This window comes from Gymnoscopelus braueri (assembly GCF_963280865.1).
Source record: "Gymnoscopelus braueri genome assembly, chromosome: 15".
NCBI classification, from domain to species: domain Eukaryota; kingdom Metazoa; phylum Chordata; class Actinopteri; order Myctophiformes; family Myctophidae; genus Gymnoscopelus; species Gymnoscopelus braueri.
The window spans coordinates 41,884,376-41,905,220 of record NC_137620.1 but is presented as its reverse complement, the minus strand read 5'-3'; the positions used below and the strand labels follow the sequence as shown (position 1 = coordinate 41,905,220).

Genomic DNA, 20,845 nt, shown 5'->3' with positions numbered 1-20,845 from the left:
TTTAGTTTGGATCCAAACATCATCTTAACCCATTTATTATTATTCAAATGTTTTTATTGATTTTTCAAGACACATACACGTAACAACATATAACAAACTACAAAACACCACAGACACTAGTACACAATATCAAATGAAACAAATATTCATATCAACCATTAATCAATTGACCGAAAATGCAAGGACATTTTAGTGCAATATATTTTCATGACAAACGGTATTAATACCACAAAAATTACAGTCAATAAGAGAGTGAAAAAAAAAGGAAAGAAAGATGAAAGAAAAATCAGTAAAACAGCAAAATCAAATAACTGGGAAGAAAGAGGGAAGGGAAGGGGGGTGATGTGCCGTGACAGACCTGTCACTCTTGGTTCAATAAACCCTAAAGTCCAGTTTATAGACGACATACACAGAAATTACCTTTTACATGCGCAAGGCATCTTTATTGACAAACAAGGGAGATTCCCTCTATACTATGTGAATAAAAGAACAGCAAATTAATGATATTAAAACAATACGACCTGATATATCACGAAGGCAATTCGCTCCACATCTAAGTCTGCATGCAAACAAGCGCTCGGTTGAGCGCCTGGAGAATTCTCAAGTTCTTATCTATTACATTCAGTATATCAACGCTGTGGCTATCAAGGCCTGTCTTCTGACTGCACTCTATAAAGTAAAGGTTGACGGCCCAAGGTTCCACAATGGACCATCAAGCCCTCCTTGGGTACGAATTTAGTACCCACAACAACACAAGATTAAAATCTAAACAGTACTTTATAGCAATTATCATCTAGCATAACATATTGCATGTTTAAAAAATCAGGTCCCATTTTTCTCTTTTTGAGTCATGTGAGCCGAGGAAAACCCTTTTCTTTGAAGGGGAAACTCTGAACTAGGCTGGGGCAGTCCCAAACCTACCATCTGGACATGAGCTCTTATTGGGGACAATTACATCATTTGATTCCATATCGCATTGCTAGACTTAGGGTCCCTCAGTGGGGCATTCCCACTGAGTTTTCCTTTACAAGCAACTATTCTAACATGTATTTATTATTATTTTTTATAAAAAATAAAAAAATCTTGTAATATGTGTGCATTTGGTTTCTTCTCCAATTCCTCTGGTTGAGGTGGTCACTTTTCCGAGCCCGGAGGAGGAGGTTCCGACAGAGCCCAAGACTAGGCCCCCCCCCCCCAACCCATCCAGTGCCATTAACAAATGTACTTGGCACTGAATGAGCTAAGATACGGAGGTCCCACTCCCGAGCCCCCGGGTCCGTACCCTCCTGGGGCCTGAGACCGGAGCCCCCCGTATTATACACAGGGGCCCCAACCCCCAAGCGCCAGTCAGATCCGTACCCTCCTTGAGGTCGAAAGTCGGGGCGTAGATATTGTGCAGGGGTGTTCTTCGTCAAGTTCAGCATGGGGGCCCAGGTGGCAATATAATGTTTCTGTGGTGTGTATTGGGATCACTCTGTCACTGCTCTCTTATCACTTGCCATTTGCGAAGGGCAAGACAGCCTATATTTAATGTGCCTAAAGCTGCCAGGGAGATCGCTACGATCAGATTATGTCCCCCAACATTACTATCAAAATCAAAATCAAAATTAATATGTATTCTGGGGTCGTTCAGTGGCCTTGGGCAGCATAGATGTACCCCATGAAACAATGGTATGTTCCTGTCTGGCTGAGAGTGATATTGGTACTACTCAAATTAAATGTGTAGTGTCCCTCCTTTACCTAAAAAAAAATTGGGTGGGGGTTTGATGGTGAGTCTTTGATCTCTATCATATATTTCCCTCCTTGACCTGACACCCGGCAGGGCACACAGCATAGGAATGTGCAGAGGCCAAGGTGCCACCCTCCTTTACCTTTTTTGACATACACAACAACACATACCATACACAAAATGTAATTGGAAACACAACAAAACAACTTTCCTGTGCTTTATGCACAGTTCAATTGACATTATTCTCGGGCTGTACAAGATTGTACAATTCTCTTCTGCAACCCATGACCTGTTTCAGAGAACACTTAAGGTTAACGACAGCATACCCAACCTTAATCACACCTTGGTCAATCAGTGGTCACATGGTAATTGAAATAAACGTTAGGTCAATGATGAGCAAGATGCTTGGATACATTTTACACCGCATGGTTGCTGATGTAAAGTATGACCTCTTTTGAAACCAAAACCCGGCATGTTCTCATAATGTAAACCAACCGCACTGACCATTAACATAAGAGGGAGATATTCTGAGCACCACACACAAACACCTCACTTCGCTGTATGTGAATCAAATCAAGCCAGAGCACAAAAGGAGCCAACACGCACACAGCATGTTTCCGTTCAGTTAACTAATTTGACATTGGCCTGTATAATTTAGTTTAATTTGAATATATATATAGTTTGATTGTGGCATTCTATTTAACACTACACATTACAACAGTTTCACTTCAATTTGGTTGTTTTCTCTGATTAAGCTATTATAGTTATTTTAGTCTATGATGTCACTATACATCAGATGTAATATTATTATGTGATCTTTTGAAACTTTAATCTATGCGAGTCAAAATCAGGTTTACTCTATAATATATTAGTGCAACTAATTGTTTGTTTGTTAAAGCAGAAATAATTTTTTTTTAGATTCATCTAATATATATATTTTTTTTTATTGTGTCCTACCCAGAGCGATAGAAAATGTATTTGTTTACACATGTCGAGGCCCCAACAACAACGATTAGCAGTAAGTCAACCTTGCTTCAGATATTCCCACTTCTTGCTTAGAAAGTGTGTCCTTCTCCATGGCATAGTAGTTCCAGTGTCTGTAACAGATAAAAGTTTGTCAAAAGTCACGCAAGCTTTCCCAAGGCTTGCTCTCTGGATGCCATAGGTCACTTAAGTCTTTCGAACCTCCCCACCGGGGCGCAGTCCCAGGCTAGACCCCTTTCCACTTGAGGTCTACACCCAGGTCACCCTGGATAGAGAGTTCAAGTCTCCTGCTTCCCGGCGTCTTCTTTTCAAAGCCCACCGATCACAGGAGCATCACTCGCTTAGTAACTGTAGCACTCCGGCGGTCGCTTTCAGCTTGTGATGGCCTGACTGTACATTGAGCCGAACGCAGCGACCACACCCGCCTCCTGTCAGGGAGCACGCCATGGAATTAATGCTTTTTGCGATCCGACCGGCGGGTGACCCAGTCGATAGCGATCCCTTACCCGTAGGCGTGGTTGGCGCCTCAGGCAGGAAACCGACGGTCTTGTCCTGGCCCCGCTTGGCTACGGGAACCAGAATATTAACCGTTTTCACCCGCCTTGCCTGTAACCGGTGAGTCACGCGCTCCCGTCCGGTTAGGTGTGGACTGTCATCCACGCACCATGTGCTGCCAACCCTAGGAGAGAGCGGCAGTCGGCACACCGACTAGACGGAGACACAGCTAGGATGTTGATTCATCCTTGACAGAACACGGGGGCCTTCAGTCTCTCCCCCAGCACTATACTTCGTTTTTAACGTGCTCTGGGAGCCTTGCGACCCCGCTGCCGCCTGTTGATGACAAGGGATTGGGGAGCCTACCCCCTAACCTCGTCATCGGAAGTGAGTCTCGTGAACACTGCAGTTTGCAATGTTGGTGCCCCTCTGCCTCAGCATGTCGATCAGACAGAATTATAGGGCCTTCCACTGCATGTTTCCAGTTCATAGAAAGAAATGACCGTCCGCCAACCAGTGTTGCAGTCCCCGAATGTGAAACCAACCCATTTCTAAAGTCTGAGATAGTTGTAATAAAAAAAATATAGATATACTAATGTAACAATACATAGAAGCGTTTGGGCTTTCTGTCCACTGTTACATTCTTAAAATCATTATAATAATAATTATTATTATTATTACTTATTTTAAATATAACCTATTTATTTTACACTTACACTCTACTTACTTCTCCACACGGTCAACTTGGCTTTTTTCTTTACTATTATTATATATATATATTTTTATACTGATATTCAGTTCAGAGTCAACAATCACTTAGAAGAACATCACCTTAGTGCACTTGCATGTTGTTTCTGGTCTGGTCACTTCTAAGAAAGTAAACTGTTGGTTTTTGGGATTATACAAATCATAGGTATACAACATATTGCAGACTGTGCATAAAATTTAACGAAAATAGCAGATCTACAAATTGATACAATTATTACGGATAACGCTTAGTTTGGTCACAGTACATTATTTCTGCATATAAGATCTGATCAGTTCACAGGGTCCCCCCTTTTTTTCTATAGTGCTGCGCCAGGCTCTCTCTCTCTCTCTCTCTCTCTCTCTCTGAGGGGAGTGACTCACTTACTGTATGGAAGCTATTGTTTTTTTCTGTTTTTTTTTCTGCAGAATTCTCTGAAGAAACTAATTTATTTGAACATCATATTTCTCTCCTCGCTTTTTTTCCATCTTCCAAAATACCTGACTCCAATCTTTTAATCTAAGGGCTCCCACTTAGTTATCTGTGTCCTTAATTTCTGGGATTACGAATCATATTTATAGCGTATTTCAGACTGTTCATAACTCTAACAACAATAGCAGATTCTACTAGCACAATGAGTCACTATTGAGCTAGCCTAAACAGCCACGGTTTCCAGTAATCATACTGGAGTAAATGTACAATGTCGGCTTCTGAAATGTACACTTAAGTAGAAGTAAAAGTATTGAAAACTGGAACCACTCTAGTGAGATACAAAATGGGACCCTCAAAATGTACTCAAGTAGAGCACTTGAGTAAATATACTTCGTGACCTTGGCTTCCACCACTGAACCCCGTGCAGGCGGTTATCTTCCTTGTTTAAATTCCTAAGCAGGACAAAATCTCTAAACAAAATGCTTACGGAGCAGATTACACTATCCACTGACATGTACTTGGGTCAAAGTACCAAAAACAAAAAATGGTATCGGAGTGGAGTGAGACACCAACGTGAGAAGTGTTTAATAGGCAGCCTGTCCCCATGCACAAGTTTCCCTTTGAAAATAGCAGATCCACAAGCACGAAGTGCTTGAGATGAAATAGCTTGTGAGCTTGTAGATCGGCAATTTCCAAATGGCTGAGCTGTATGCAGGGCTGAAGTGGTTCTGCAGCAATTATCTACCACTTCAAAGTAAACAGTTACCAACGTTCTCAAGGTGTTTTGCAGGGGCAGAAGCACACTGTCTGCCTCTGAGATGTATGCAGTGGAAGTTAAAATACAGATAGCTGTAAGGGCTTTTTAAAGTAACAATACCTCAAGACTGTACTTAAGCACAAACCTGGACCTCAGGAAGAATAGTCTCCACTAAGGTGTAGACTAGTGGATGCTCCTTAAAAAAAAAACAACAACAAACAAACAGACAGGACTTACAGAGGCCTTCATTCATTCGGAACACATACATATAACATACATATGAAGACACATATGACACACTGTAGTACTATTTAGGGGGCAACCCTAGGCTGCAGAGCCAGCCGTTCACGTCACCTCGCTCGGATGCTGGAGCTAAACATAACGTGCATGTAACCTGTAGTATTTTTGGGGTCGCCCCTTAGCGGCAGTCTCAGCTTAAACATAATATAACCTGTAGTATTTTCTTAGCCGTAGTCTCAGCTTTCACATAATATAACCTGTAGTATTTTCTTAGCCGCAGTCCCAGCTTTCACATAATATAACCTGTAGTATTTTCTTAGCCGCAGTCCCAGCTTTCACATAATATAACCTGTAGTATTTTCTTAGCCGCAGTCCCAGCTTTCACATAATATAACCTGTAGTATTTTCTTAGCCGCAGTCCCAGCTTTCACATAATATAACCTGTAGTATTTTCTTAGCCGCAGTCCCAGCTTTCACATAATAACACATAACGACACATAACGTACACAACTTAGGCTACACGCTATCTTCTCCCATGTACCCGGCGTGGTTTGCGGTTTAGAGATCCTAGTAAAGGCCACTTATTGTATTGTCTCAGTAAACTGTTGGATCATAGAATACAGAGAGACAGTGTAGTGTCTCAGTAAACCATAGGATCATAAAGTACACTGAGACAGTGTGGTCTATCAGTAACCTATAGGACCACAGAACACAGAGAAACAGTGTAGTGTCTCAGTAAACTATAGGACCACAGAATACAGAGAAACAGTGTAGTGTCTCAGTAAACTATAGGACCACAGAATACAGAGAAACAGTGTAGTGTCTCAGTAAACTATAGGACCACAGAACACAGAGAAACAGTGTAGTGTCTCAGTAAACTATAGGACCACAGAATACAGAGAAACAGTGTAGTGTCTCAGTAAACTATAGGACCACAGAATACAGAGAAACAGTGTAGTGTCTCAGTAAACTATAGGACCACAGAATACAGAGAAACAGTGTAGTGTCTCAGTAAACTATAGGACCATTATGACAATTGTAAGGATATATTCATGCAGGCACACAGACAAACCCCCAGCACCTAGTGTAAAACTAATTTAGATAAATTCACCCGCACCGAAAACCAAAGCGTGAAAAAGTGGTATTTCGAGGTACAACAAAAATAAATCCATATATTTATATATATAGCCATGCATTGCTCGAACACCCAAGTTGGATCGTGGGTTATTCTAGAGGCCTTGACATGAATATATATATAAATAAAGACAAATAACTGATAGTAACAGCTGATAGTTAAACATCCGTGTAAAAAAAAACGTCGGGGTGTCTCCGGTGGTCTCATAAACATATACAGAGACAGTTGCTGGGAGGATCAACTCGGTCCACCCAGCCACGCTAACAGGACATCATGGGGTATAGGAAGTACAGAGCCTAAGTATTACACACAAAGGTCATTCAATCTGCTGTTCAGTGGTGACTTCACATGTATGCAATCATATTTACACATTGTCTTTAATAATTGACCTAAATTTGGTATAATACAATTCACATATAGCACCGCGTGTACCCTTCCTGGGGCCCCAAGGAATTGTAGCACGTAGTGTATGGGCGAATTGTTATTTGGATCTTATGGATCCAGCGGTCGTCTGGACTGGACAGGGTCACGGTCGGGGTCACCAGCTGATGTGCCGTGACAGACCTGTCACTCTTGGTTCAATAAACCCTAAAGTCCAGTTTATAGACGACATACACAGAAATTACCTTTTACATGCGCAAGGCATCTTTATTGACAAACAAGGGAGATTCCCTCTATACTATGTGAATAAAAGAACAGCAAATTAATGATATTAAAACAATACGACCTGATATATCACGAAGGCAATTCGCTCCACATCTAAGTCTGCATGCAAACAAGCGCTCGGTTGAGCGCCTGGAGAATTCTCAAGTTCTTATCTATTACATTCAGTATATCAACGCTGTGGCTATCAAGGCCTGTCTTCTGACTGCACTCTATAAAGTAAAGGTTGACGGCCCAAGGTTCCACAATGGACCATCAGGGGGGGAAGAAAGGCAAATGGCTATACTACAATGGCTATATTGCAACAGTAGAATACACCTCCTCAAAATATGACAGGAACGGTTGCCAGACTCTAGTATACTTCTGAGTGGAGCCTCTGATCGTATATTTAAGCTGTTCAAGTTTTAAATGTGACATAACATCCGCCACCCAGTGTTTGTGGGATGGCGGAGCCGCTTTTTTCCAACTGAACAATATCAGTCGTCTAGCAAGTAAAGAGGAGAAGGCTATAGCTTCAGCTTGGTGAGTCGCTATTGGTGTTCCCTGTGGGAGAACACCAAACAATGCAGTCACTGGATTGGGGTCTATAGTTGCCCTACACATATATGAAAAGGTACTAAATACCTCCGTCCAGAATGTAGTCAGTCTAGGGCACGACCAAAACATGTGGCTAAGGGTAGCTGGGTCCTGATTACACCTAACACAAGCTGGATCTAAATTGGGATAGAAAGTAGCTAGTCTACTTGGGGATAGATGCAACCTGTGTAAAACCTTGAATTGTATCAACCCATGTCTTATGCAAATTGAAGATGAATGTACCAGTGAAACTGCCGACTGCCAAATTGAGACGGGCAGATCCATCCCTAGCTCTTCCTCCCAAGCCCTTGCTACATGATTAAGCGACGGGGAAGCTACCCTCTGGATGCTGTCATATACCCTAGAAACTATGCCCCTGCCTCCCGGGTCCCAGCTCAAGCACTCGTCCACCCAGGTACCTTGTGGAGTTGCCAGGGAAAAGTGTCTTATGATAAAACTGCGTACTTGTAGATATTTAAAGAAGCTCGATTGTGGAATATCAAAATCCCTCTTCAACTGCTCAAAAGAAATGAAGTGTCCCTCTTTAAAGAGGTCCTTCACACACTTAATTCCCCTCCTATACCAAAGCTGATAGGATGGATCTGTGAGAGAAGGAACAAAATTGCAGTTCGCCCGGATGGGGGATCTTAACCCATTTAGACCTGGAACACCTATAAGTTATACCTTTCAAGCCGGGAACACCTCTGTGTGTAGTTGTTGCGCTATATATATATATATATATATATATATATATATATATATATATATATATATATATATATTATTTTATTTTGTATTCTTTTGATAAAAAAAATATATTTTTTTCATCATTGTAACATCCTCCGGAGGCTCATTTTTTTTTTGCTTTGATAACTTTAAAATTTTCAAACAGGTTGGGGTCATATACAAGACCCTACATGGTCTGTGCCCGCCCCCCCCCCCCCCCCAAGTGAATTCATTAAAAGGAAGCCTGATAGGGGAATCAGTACGAGAGCAACCACTCGAGGAGTGCCACACCGGCAAACAACATTCGGTCAAAATGTCCTCTCAACACAGGGTTGTGTAGCATGGAATGGCCTTCGTCTGCGTATAAGGGATTGTGCTACATTTCCATCTTTTAAATTCAATCTGAAAAGATTGAAAACCAAAGCTGCAACCATTTGTGATCTTGTTTTAGGTTTATTTGTATGCTGTGTTCCCTATGTAATGTTATGTAAATGTATTCCACTGTTTGTCTGTCTGTTTTCTGATTTTATGTTTCTTGTGAGGACTGCGGATGAAAACTAGCATCTTTGCTAAATCCGGTGTATTTACGTCCATGTGACGTCCATTAATATGCATTGTCCTGTCCAAATAAACAAATAAAGTAAAGTAGAAATCTTAGGTCAAGATTTAAAAGGCATTCGTAGAATCGGCCTCAGGTCTAAATGAGTATCAACTGTGTAACTTCTCCAAAATACACTTTTGCAGGGGCAAGACTGCCCCCGCAAGATTAACTCTTTCATTGCCATGGACGGGAATTCCCGTCCAATTCTGCCAATGGCTCACCTTGCCACGGACGAGTTTGGACTTGTCTGCTGAGACAGAAGACTGCTGACCTCCTGTACTGCTCAGCTTCATCACAACCTGGAAGTAAAGAGAAGAGGAGGGGAGGTCACTCACTGATGACAAATACAACACAGTCATTGTGAGGTTCATGGTGATAAACACAGTGAGAAATGACGTCAATCTGCTAATATCGTAGTAACACTATCTGAACACTGTGGTTCTGACCTTTGCATTCCATAAAGGTTGAAAATGGACAAGTTAAGCATTCAGCAGACCCTATATACTTCAATAGACGGGGTCCCTCAGGTCTGTCCTTGACTATTTCTCCAAATCTCTTTGCTGAAATTGACTATTTACAAGCTTATAGATCTGCTATTACGTCCGCCTACTAGGACATGCGGCCGGGCCAATGGGCCATGTCATTTGGACTTTGGATTGTAAGTGACTCTAGCGTAACGCTAGAAAAAATGTTCTATCAATTACACGGCGGTCTCTCTGGTAGGAGACACAAAGAGTCTCCGGTTATACATTTTTTATCAAATTATTGGCTTTGGAATGCGACGAAAACAAAAAAATCTCCATGATTTCAAGGCTTCACGGGGTGTGTAATTGATAGAAAACTAGAAAAAGTGCTCCTCGGACCACAGGTCTCCACCAGGTCAGGTAGGTTATTGTGGGCCAGCAATGTTAGGAATTCGCCAATCAGGATGGAATATGGGAAATTGGACGGAACCTTCTTGATCACTTGACTATAGAGATATGTACCGGTGTGCAAGATGTTTGGACAAGATTTCTAGGAGTAATATTTAAAAAAAAAGTTTCGCAAAATTCAGCCTCCTGGTGGCGCTATAATAGGGCAATGTTAAGAGGGTGGCATTTGTTCCTCAACGTAACGCAAATGTGTGTGCAAAGTTTCACCGCAATCTGACGCTACGCTCATGATTTGCGGCATTTTGTTCAAAACGGGCCACTCCTGCAAACTTTAGACGTCAATCTTAGCCAATCAGGATGGAATATGAAAAATCAAACAGATCCTTCTTGATCACATGACTATAGAGATTATGTATAAAATCTTCTGGTGGCGCTATAAAAGGCAGATGTGAAAAATGCAGGGCAAAGCTTGTTCTCTAGGGAGTGCACATACAAAGTTTTACACAGATCGGTGCAGTTATAGGTAAAAACACAAAGCGGCCTGTTATAACGCCACTGTGAGGCTGATTTGATCAATTTGAAGTGGAATTTCTTACTCGGCCTAGAGGGAATGTGTGTGCAAAATTGCACGGACATTGCACACCGTGTTCATGATTTGAGGCACTTTGTTCAAAACAGAGTACTCCTGCAAACTTTGGAAGCCAATTTTAGCCAATCAGAATGGAATATGAAAAATCTGAACGACAAGTTTTGTTAAATGACTATAGAGATACTGTGTACCGATTTGTGGGAATGTTTGACAAAATCTGTAGGAGCACTGTCAAAAAATGTGTTTTGCACAAATCGGCCTCCTGGTGGCGCTATAAAAAGGCCCTTATGAAACATTTGGGGCAGAGGTTCTGCTCTGTCATCCAGGGAGTGTGTGTGCACAGTTTCTCTGCGATCAAGCCAACGGTGCCGGAGATTAGCTGTACACAGACAGAATATGACACACGGACGGACGGACGGACGTTAGGACAGGGTGCAAAACATACTCTCTCAATAAGTAATTTTTTGGGGTGAAATGCTCCTTTAAGTAGACTGCAAAGAAAAACAATTTAGTCCTTCAAAGTAACTAGGATACCAGGTAAACATAAAAATCAATAAATAACATGTTTACCATTTGTGGACAAGTAAACAATGACATTTAAATAATAATGTGAACAAGTAAGCAACATAGTAGCCTAAAATCAGGCCACAAGAACTACAACAACTTTTGCATCTCACCTCAGCCAGCAAGGTGTTCTTCCTCAGAACAGGTCTGGGACTGAAGCTCTCTCTGCACTGGGGACAGCTGTAGACTCCAGTCTCCTCATACTGGTCCCAGTAACCCTCAATACAGCTTCTACAGTAACTGTGTCCACACTGTAGAGTCACTGGTTCCTTTAGAAGGTCCAGACAGACAGAACAGCAGAACTGGTCCTGGTCCAGCTCACATGTCTGTTGCTTCTGCTGCTGTTGTGCCATTTGACTGACAACCACACTCACACTGAGAGAGAAACACACAACACTTTGGTTTACTCTGAAGAGAGACTGAGAGAGAAACACACAACACTTTAGTTTACTCTGAAGAGAGACTGGGAGAGAAAACCATGGGAGAAAACACAACAACTGCTCTGAGCTTCCTTTCTTCTGAAGAAAAAAGGGAGAGGCCCAGTGGGGGAGGGACTTCCTGGATGTTTGCAGGAGGCACAGCGAGGCAGTGGTTTTAAAGAAACAGTAGCACAAAGAGGTTCAGCTTGTGGTTGTACAGCTGATTCACGCCAGCGTCACTTCGTGCCTTGCTGCGAGCTTATAGGCTATATCTGCTATTTTTTTTACATTTTAAAAAAATTGGCAGTTTGAGAACTACTGATTTAGAAGGCATTCGTAGAATCGGCCTCAGGTCTTAACGGATTGAATCAAATTTAAAATAGTCAAGCATTAGTGGTGGGATGGCTCACCATGACCACAGTACAATATTGAAGATGACAATATAACTGTGGACATCAGTAGCTTGATATGACTCTACAGTGAACAATAATGTTCCTATATACGGTCATTTGGTGAAGCTGGTACTCTGAATGAAAACTACATTTTGTGAAGTATTCTTCATAATTCAGATAACTAATCTTTTTTTATCCTATCCACTTTAGAATATACTAACGGAAATTTCAAGAGGGGACAAACGGACAATCTCACAACACATATGACATATCTAATTCAGGGGTTCCTAAACCTCCTCAGTTCGAGACCCAAAAGATAAATGTGGTGCCAGACTTTCATCAATTCATTATGAATTAACCACCTACGCACTATTTTAAGAAATCACACCCAGTGTGAAGTGGGCGGTGTGGTCATCACAGTGGTCATCATAGTGATGGAAGCTCACTTCAAAAAAATATGGATTTTTTGAAGTGCATAATCCTATTTATAGGTTATTAATGTCATCATGTGTCTCGCTAGCCAATCACAGTGCTGAATAGAGTCAACCAATCGAGTCAGCCAATCACAGTACAGCTAGGGGTGTACTAATGAGCCAATCACAATACAGCTAATGAGGTGTCCCAACCCCACTTATAGGGGAGGCTACACCGCCCAAAAATAGTGAAAATAGACAATCTGCAAGGGCACAATGCGTGACCCTTTTCTCTCTACATGGTTCTGGGACAGACTAATGGCAGCTCAACAGTTGTGCTGGTTACTAACAATTAATGGAACGAATAGATTCAATCGATAGTATTTTAAAAAATCAATAATAAATCATTTTATAAAATGCACGACTCTGCTGTGTGACAAAGTACAAAATAGGGAGGAAGTGGTTAATCTATGTGTTGATTTATATACATTTTTGTACGGGCTTCTCCATTATTCGATCAATCGAAAAAGTTATTCATAGAATAATCGGTAAACAAAAAACGTATCAATAGTTATAGCCAAAGTCACAAATTAGCATCTTCCACTGGGGAGGGCAGAAATCATTAGTGTAAAATCTCCTAATGTTGGTTTGTAATGAAAACATGAATAGACTCTGACCTCCGTGGAAAATAACGGAACAACTTTGTGACAGTTATATTCTAAAGACAAAAGGCTTTCATCAGCTGTAGTTTATTCTTCAACAACATTAAATGTTTGTTCCATCTCAAACCAAGCCTCAGTGTCCCACTAGCCAAGAAACATCTTGTTGTCAATGCCATTCACTACAAGACTTTGACATGATCTTGAGAAGACTTTAAAAGACTGACACCCTCTCATATTAGAGGACTTTTCAAATACTACATGTTTCAATCTTCTTTGAGATTATTTCCCCATCATGTTCGAAATACTGTATTACAATGAGAACAGTGCCATATACCTGTAAATGCACATTGATTGCATGTCATTATTTTGAAAACACATGCCCCAAAAACTGACAAAGAATAGTAGCATTGTCAGTCACAATGTGCACGTCATTCTTTTTTCAAATCTTTTAAGTACAAACCCCCAAAAAGCAGTCAGCCACACAGGCTGTAACATAAACAACATGGCCTCTTAAGTAGCCTCCACCAAATAATGGAAACACTGCATTTCATTATCTTATTCACCTGTTTCCTAGGCTGTGTGTTTTCCACTTCCTGTCGATTTGATCCAATGAAACTGGTCAGATGACCAATGATATCCAATGAAATCGACAGGGAGTGGAAAACACACAGCCTAGGAAACAGGTGATAATTTAACAGCAGATATTATTTATCTGCTGATATTTAAAAGGTAAACGTGCTATTCAGTTTATTGCAAACATGAACTGAACTTGTGTACGTCTCTTACAAAGTCAACTCCCCCCACACACACACACACACACACACACACACACACACACAGTATGAGAAGTGGAGGTGGAGCACTGCACCGCTGCGGCATAGACGCAACTACGGTAATGTTTACCTTCCTGTTTGGTGCTTGAGAAAGAGCGCAACTACTGGTTGTGGACAACGTTTGAGCCATTGAACTTCAGACTTGACTGTCAAGACTTGCAATAAAATCAAACACGTTTGATATGATCGCTTTTGAGATTTCCAAGTGGGCCCCAAGGTTGGGAACCACTGGCATAGAGCACTGGTTCTCAACCTTTTCAGGCCGTGACCCCCCAAAAATAATCCCAGCTGAACTGGGGAACCCCCAACATGACAAGCACTTGGAATTGTAGAAGTTGAGGCATTCAATTTAGTTTTGACTCGGTTCCACACAAATATTGTGAAAATAGCAGCTCTGCAAGCTCACAACGCCTCGTGTTGCAAGCCGTTGTGAGCTTGTAGATCGGCTATTTTCACAATTTTAGCTTCGTTCTTGTATAATTTGACAATTTGGCCAATGTTTGACCAGTTTAGTAGTTATAGTATAGTTTGTTGATTACTTTTGATGCAGTAGGGGTCTTTTTTTTTTTGTCTTTCTTTCTTTTGAGGTATAAAAAAAAAAGTCTTAAAAGTCCTTAAATTGTCACTTCACCGTCCTCTGGGGACGCCCCCAAAATCGACTCCCGACCCACAGGTTGTGAACCACTGGCATAGAGGGTTCATGGCTGGGTGTTTGCTCCAGTTAGGGCCTGTGTGGCTGAAGGTTGAGTTCTGTGGAAGCGCAGCACAGACAGTCTCTCGTTGCCAGCTCTCCTAGACAGACATGAGACGCCCGTGAGCCCAGACTCCTCCAGTAGAGAGATGATCTCCTCTGGTGACAGAAAAACAAGACTTTAACCTCCTGTGCAAGTAGTACAAAGTAGTCCCTGTGCTGCATGATTCAATTCTATTAAAATCCATTAAGACCTGAACTTTTTCGTAATACATTTTTTTCCAAACACTTCCAAGACTTTTCAAAGATTTTCATAAATAGCAGATCTACAAGCTCGCAACGCGGCACGAAGTGACGCGCTGTGAGCTTGTATATCTGCTATTTTTGAATAGCCAATGCCAAAATCTAAAATGACAGAGATGCTTTACGGTTTTAATTGGTTAACATTGTCACATGAACAACCCAAGACTGAATACATTATTAGGTACATTTGTAATCTGTATCAGCATTGTTGTATTATATTATAAGGGATAACAATTCTTATTACTTTGTGTGTTTTTGAAAATCTGACCTTTAACCACTTAATTTTTATAAAAGTCATTGTCCATGGTCCACCACTTGGTTAATCTATACAGCCAATCGGCTTTGCCAAAAATAGCAGATCTACAAGCTCCCGTCATGTTGCAACATATTATACTTAACATATAGCTTGTATTGCGATCTATTTTCGCCAAATGTTCACCCATTATGACAAGCCCAAACCAGGGATGCTAGAGTTCACAAGGTTAATAGACCATACACAATTTTACAAAGCATTGCTTTTTTTTTGTTTATTTTTTTTTACAATCCTCCCATTTTTATAAACCACCTTCAAATTCTCTGCTTCTCTGGCTAATCTTCACATCCACATGAAGAAGTGCTGGATGTTTAAATTCCGTCAAACTTTCCTCCAGGAACTACATTTATTTTTGGGCAGGCCTTTTCAAATCGATCCATGCTTTTAACTTTCACTGTGTTAGATAAATTCCCTAGCTAAGTTCCAGGTCTCTGCAAGCCGATTTGCATTCCTACTCAAATGAATGGAAATCAATGGCGTCCTTGAACATAGAAAAAAACCTCTGGTGCCAGAGATCGCCTTCATAGGAGAAATAATGTATTTTTATGCCTGCATCATTTCAATTATTTATGTCTAATCAAACCACAGCTGCTCTCTGTCTTGTCCTCGTTCAATACAAAGATGTCTTTGTTGGCAATGTCCCACCTTGTCCCCTCCTGAGGAGTCTGGTTTCATGCCATGTCTAGCACAGTGGCTTTCAAACTTATTCAATCTTTTGGGAAGTCAAAATCTCAAGGCAACACCTTGTATTCATAGTGAAAATAGCCTATCTGTGTGCCTTGGGCACCTGCCCTCCCAAAAGTCTGTGCATGATCCTGCTGGCCGGCATGGTCCTTTAAAAGGTCAGATATTTTTCAATGCCAGTCAAAGTAATGAGAATATCCGTCCCTTCTTAATTACTTCAGAAATTGTGAAAATATGTACAATATACAGGCTCACAATGTGACGGGTTGTGGGCTTGTAGATTGGCTGTCCGTCATACTGTGCATAAATAAAATAGGAATTTTACGGATTGCAGCTTTTATTTGTTATTGTGTATCCTCTCTGCTCGTTCTGGCAGATAATAAATTGTGCTTTGAGATTCATGCAATACTTCTTTTCAACCAGTAGGTGTCCCACTTGCCCACAGGATAAAAAGTAACTACAACCACCACAGTTATATTGTATTAACATTCTCATACAGATTAGGGCTGCATATATTGATTATTTTCAAGGCATTTGTCTTTTCTTTTTTGAAGCACCGATTTTTAAATGTTATTTTGTTTTCAGTTTTTTATATATCTATTATCAACAAATCAATTGGTGTTGAACACAAGTGTTGTGCAAAAAAAATGAAAATAGCAGCTCTAAAAGCTCACAACGCATCACATCATAACATGTTGTAAACTTATAGATCGGTTTCATTACACTTTCGAAACACCTCACATGTAATGACACGCCCAAAACAGGGACCGATTATTAATCAATTATTTTGGAAGTTATCAATGAAATTGATTAGTTCGATAAGTCTGTTGCACCCCTAATACAGAACGCCTTATTCTCACACAAAAACTAAAAAGTATGGATAGCAGCTTTACTATAATACAACTCCCTATTGAGCTCACAATGAGTTCCCCCCAAAATAATCCTATTTGAACTGGGGACCCCCAACAATCCTGACAAGCACTTGGAATTGTAGGAGCCTCAACTCCTACAATTCCAAGTGCTTGTCAGGATTGTTGATTGTCATTATAATTTTGTTAAATATTGTGAAAATAGCTGATCTACAAGCTCACAACGCCTTAAGTTGTGAGCTTGTAGATCAGCTATTTTCACAATATTTGTCTCTTTCTTGGGAAATATTTGACAATTTGGCCAATATTTACCTTTTTTTTGTATAGTTTGTTCATTACTTTTGATGCAGTAATGGTCAAAAGTAGTTGCAAACACTTAGAGTGTATGTTGGTTTGTTTACTGTTGAGTGAGAAAACAATGTTGCACATTAAAGTCATCTAGGGGGCCCCCCAAAAAATCATTTTGTCACGACCCACAGGTTGAGAACTACTGCTGTAGACTAGAGGACAGGAGGGGGTCCAGCACACCCACCTGGATCATTCTCCGCTATGGTGATGAGGTAAAACAGGCCCTGATTGGACAGCAGCCGAGGCACCATGGGGAGAAACCTGTCCGTCACCTCTCTGCCCCGCCTCCCGCCGGCCCAGGCGGCCTCTATGCCTTTACTGCTGACCTGAAAACATATTTAAGAACATTATTACATCATCGGTTTGTCTCAAGGTCTGGCCCGGGGACCACCTAGGGGTCCATTGAAACATACGTCATCTTAAATGATCTCATTGGTTGCTGGTGAAATACTAATGGAATTAAACTATTCCTCAGTTTGCTGGAGACACCCTCAAGAACCCCTGGGGGGTCCCTGGACCCCTTTTGAGAACCACTGCCCTCTATGTGACGTAGATAGAACATGACAAGATACTAGAGCTGCTGACCTCTTCTGAAGGCGTGACCACGTAGGGAGGATTAAACATCAGAACATCCACCTGTCCACTCAGCCTGGGCAGAAGACTCTCCACCTACAGTACAGAACCATCACATAGCTTATAACACATGTATGTACAGTAAGAAACCATCAGTCATGTTCAGGTCAGCCACGATCATGACATTTTACTCGACGATTAATTGTCACACAAATTATTGTGATCAACGATTTAATTGTGTTTTTGGCATTGAACATTGGAACGTATAAACACAAATTACATTTCTGTTTGCCCTTTCGGCTTTGTAAACAAAGATTACGTGGACCCCCCCCCCCCCCCGCCAAGGACCCCTGGTGATCCCCGGCCTCAGCTATAAGAACCGCTGATGTAACGATAAAGAATTAGAATATACTGCCACGATCTGCAATGTGTTTAGCGTTAACAGCAAAATGTAGAGTTTATAGCAGGGGTCGGCAACCTTTTTGACATGAAGTGCCGTGTTTTCATTTTCTTGATAGTCAGTGTGCCATAATATCAACATTACATTTTATTATGACACCACATCCAAATTAAATATTTCCAACTGAGCAATTACATTACATTACATTACATTACATTACAGTCATTTAGCAGACGCTTTTATCCAAAGAGACTTACAATAAGTGCATTCAACATAGGTAGGGAACGAAAACTACTAATCACCAGAAGTCTTAAGTGCATTTTCTGCAAAAACAAGCAACCAAGAGTATACCTAGCGCTAAGGTAAAAGTGCAATATATCAGCTACCTATTTCCTTAAACAGATGAGACAAAATAGCTAAATCAAATGAGCATGAGCTAAAACAAATAAGTATATCGACTAAACAAGATCCAATAAACAATACAACAATAGAAAACAAGCGTTCGTACAACTAGTTAACAACAAGTAGGTCAGACAGAGAGCAATAACCCACTTATCTCCAAGACTTCCTCCCCAGTCAGAGTTGGGAGTTTGAATGAATGTAGTATTATGTGCAGGATGTCATTTGTATATAGATGTGAGCGGACTTAATTTAACTGTCTAATCTTTTTTGAATATTACATTTTAAAAGAAAAAACCTCTCTCTCACACTTGTGTCAGTGTGCCTGTGATCACCCTCCCCCGTGCCAATGTTGACACCTGTGCCTAAGGTTGCCTACCCCTGGTTTAAATTATAGTAATGGAACCGGCCATTAAAAAAAGCATCCCATCAAAGTGCCAGTGTGTGAGGAGGGTACAGTATATGCATGCATTACCAGGTCTGTAAGAACAGGCTGCAGAGAGACGTTGTTACAGCGAGCGGTCGTCTCTGTGCACTGTGCTGCAGCAGGGTTCAGGTCAGTGCACCTGCAGGAGACAGGCAGGGAGTTTGAGTTGAGTTCATTAACCCATTAATACCAGGAACGCAACCATTACTTTATACTTTGGGCTATTCAAAAATAGCAGCTATACAAGCTCATAGCGCTGCATTAGATCTGCTATTTTTGAAAAATCGTGAAAATGTGTGTAAATCTTTGATTATATATATATATATATATATATATATATATTATATATTTTTTTTAAAGCGAACATTTGTAACTCAAATGTTTGCTTCTGGGGGGATCTACAAAATGTCTAAAAATAATCCTATGTTGCCATAATATCACTGGTTCTCAAGATTTGCTAAAGAAATGCCCTATTTTCTTTCAAAAAATAGCAGAACTACAAGCTCATAGCGTGGCACTCGGTGCTGCGCTATGAACTTGCATATCTGCTATTTTTGAATAGCCTATAGAAATCTACAATGACACAGGTAGGTCCCGGATTACATTCACTGGCCAGTCCTTTTTCCTAGCGGTCATTATCCGTTTAGAACTCACAGGTATAACGCTGAGGATCCCACCACCGACGCCAGGAAAGCAGACACGACTCCTGATCCACTGCCCACCTCCACACATAGAGACGGGCTGCCAAAAGAACAGAGATTGAATGTACAATAGCACTATTATTAACCTGAGCCTTGAGACAGGCAAACAACAAGACCTGTCCTGTACAGTAGGGCGCAACTATCAAACATTCTTTTAGCGATTATTCTATTAACTGCATTTTGGATTAATATATCAACAAATCTAAGTGAAAACAATGTAATAGATTGTTTTGTATAATCGACTAAACACTAAATCAATTGATGTGATTACCACCGTGGTAATGGTACCACCGTGGTAATCTGATGCCCAACAAACCTGGGAAGATTATGCAATGCCAATGTCTGTTTTTCAAACCCCCCCCCCAGACACTTTGGAAGACAACCAACAGTCCTTGGAGATTGCATTTTCGAAATACCTGAACCGTTTTATTCTAGGATGACACTGCTCTTATCCCCACCTGGCCCACCATGATATCAAATTATCATGCCATTACATTCACCAGATCATTAAGCCAAGATGAAAGGCCCGGCAACGCTTTAAATATATTTTGCTGGCAGAAAAAGGTACAAAATCCTCCTGAAATCAGAGAGAAGGGGGGCAATGATATAAAGATAACAGGGTAAATGTGTTTTATGTTGGTGTTACTGTGTGCCAGCATGAACTGTATAGCACAGAGTAACTTCACAATTCAGGCTTATTACCTTTAGCCCAATAGTTTTCATTTGTTTGTTTACTTTCTTTAGGACGTTGAACCTCGTTCAAAACAGTACTGTAGACAGTAGAGTCACATTTTCCTTAACTTACCTGAACTGGTGGAGTGTGGGTGCATCTTGTACTGATACAACTTCACTGCTCTCTCTCTCTGTGTGTGTGTGTGTGTGTGTGTGTGTGTGTGTGTGTGTGTGCGCACACACAATAACCAATAATATACAGTACAGGTGACCTTACCGTAAGTGCTGTAGAGTGCGCGCATCCTGCTCCAGAGCATCGATCAGGAGGAAGGAGTCCTCCGCAGGCTCGTAGACCTCTGAGAACTCCCCACGACCCGCGTGGGAGTACCAAGGCGTGGGATAACTACTACCACCCGACATGTTATATTATAGTACACTCATTACTAACCGCATAAACACAACACAGAGTACAGACGCTTCACTCTGGCGTTGTTGACAAGCTCACGACATTCTAACGGCAGCGTACACATGTTGTTTACAACGAGCCAACACGGTAACCGTCATAGAGTTATAATATATATCTAGAGGGCGGACGGCCCGGGCTCCCACCCATTCATTTCAATGGAAGTTGCTAAACA

General features: G+C 41.1%; 1 protein-coding gene across 2 annotated transcripts; it reads right to left on the bottom strand.

The window, feature by feature from the left end:
* Positions 1–13,052: 13,052 nt before the first annotated feature.
* LOC308102075 (methyltransferase N6AMT1-like) lies at positions 13,053–20,845 on the bottom strand. Of its 2 annotated transcripts, XM_080451668.1 has the most exons (6): positions 20,485–20,843; positions 19,489–19,575; positions 18,883–18,973; positions 17,621–17,704; positions 17,220–17,361; positions 13,053–14,677 (listed from the first exon to the last, which is right to left on the bottom strand). In XM_080451668.1, the coding sequence occupies exons 1-6, from the start codon at positions 20,625–20,627 to the stop codon at positions 14,526–14,528; spliced, it is 699 nt and encodes a 232-aa protein (XP_080307794.1). In that variant the 5' UTR covers positions 20,628–20,843; the 3' UTR covers positions 13,053–14,525. The 2 variants fall into 2 exon arrangements, with proteins under 2 accessions (XP_080307794.1, XP_080307795.1); XM_080451669.1 differs by lacking the exon at positions 19,489–19,575 and having other exon boundaries at positions 20,485–20,845.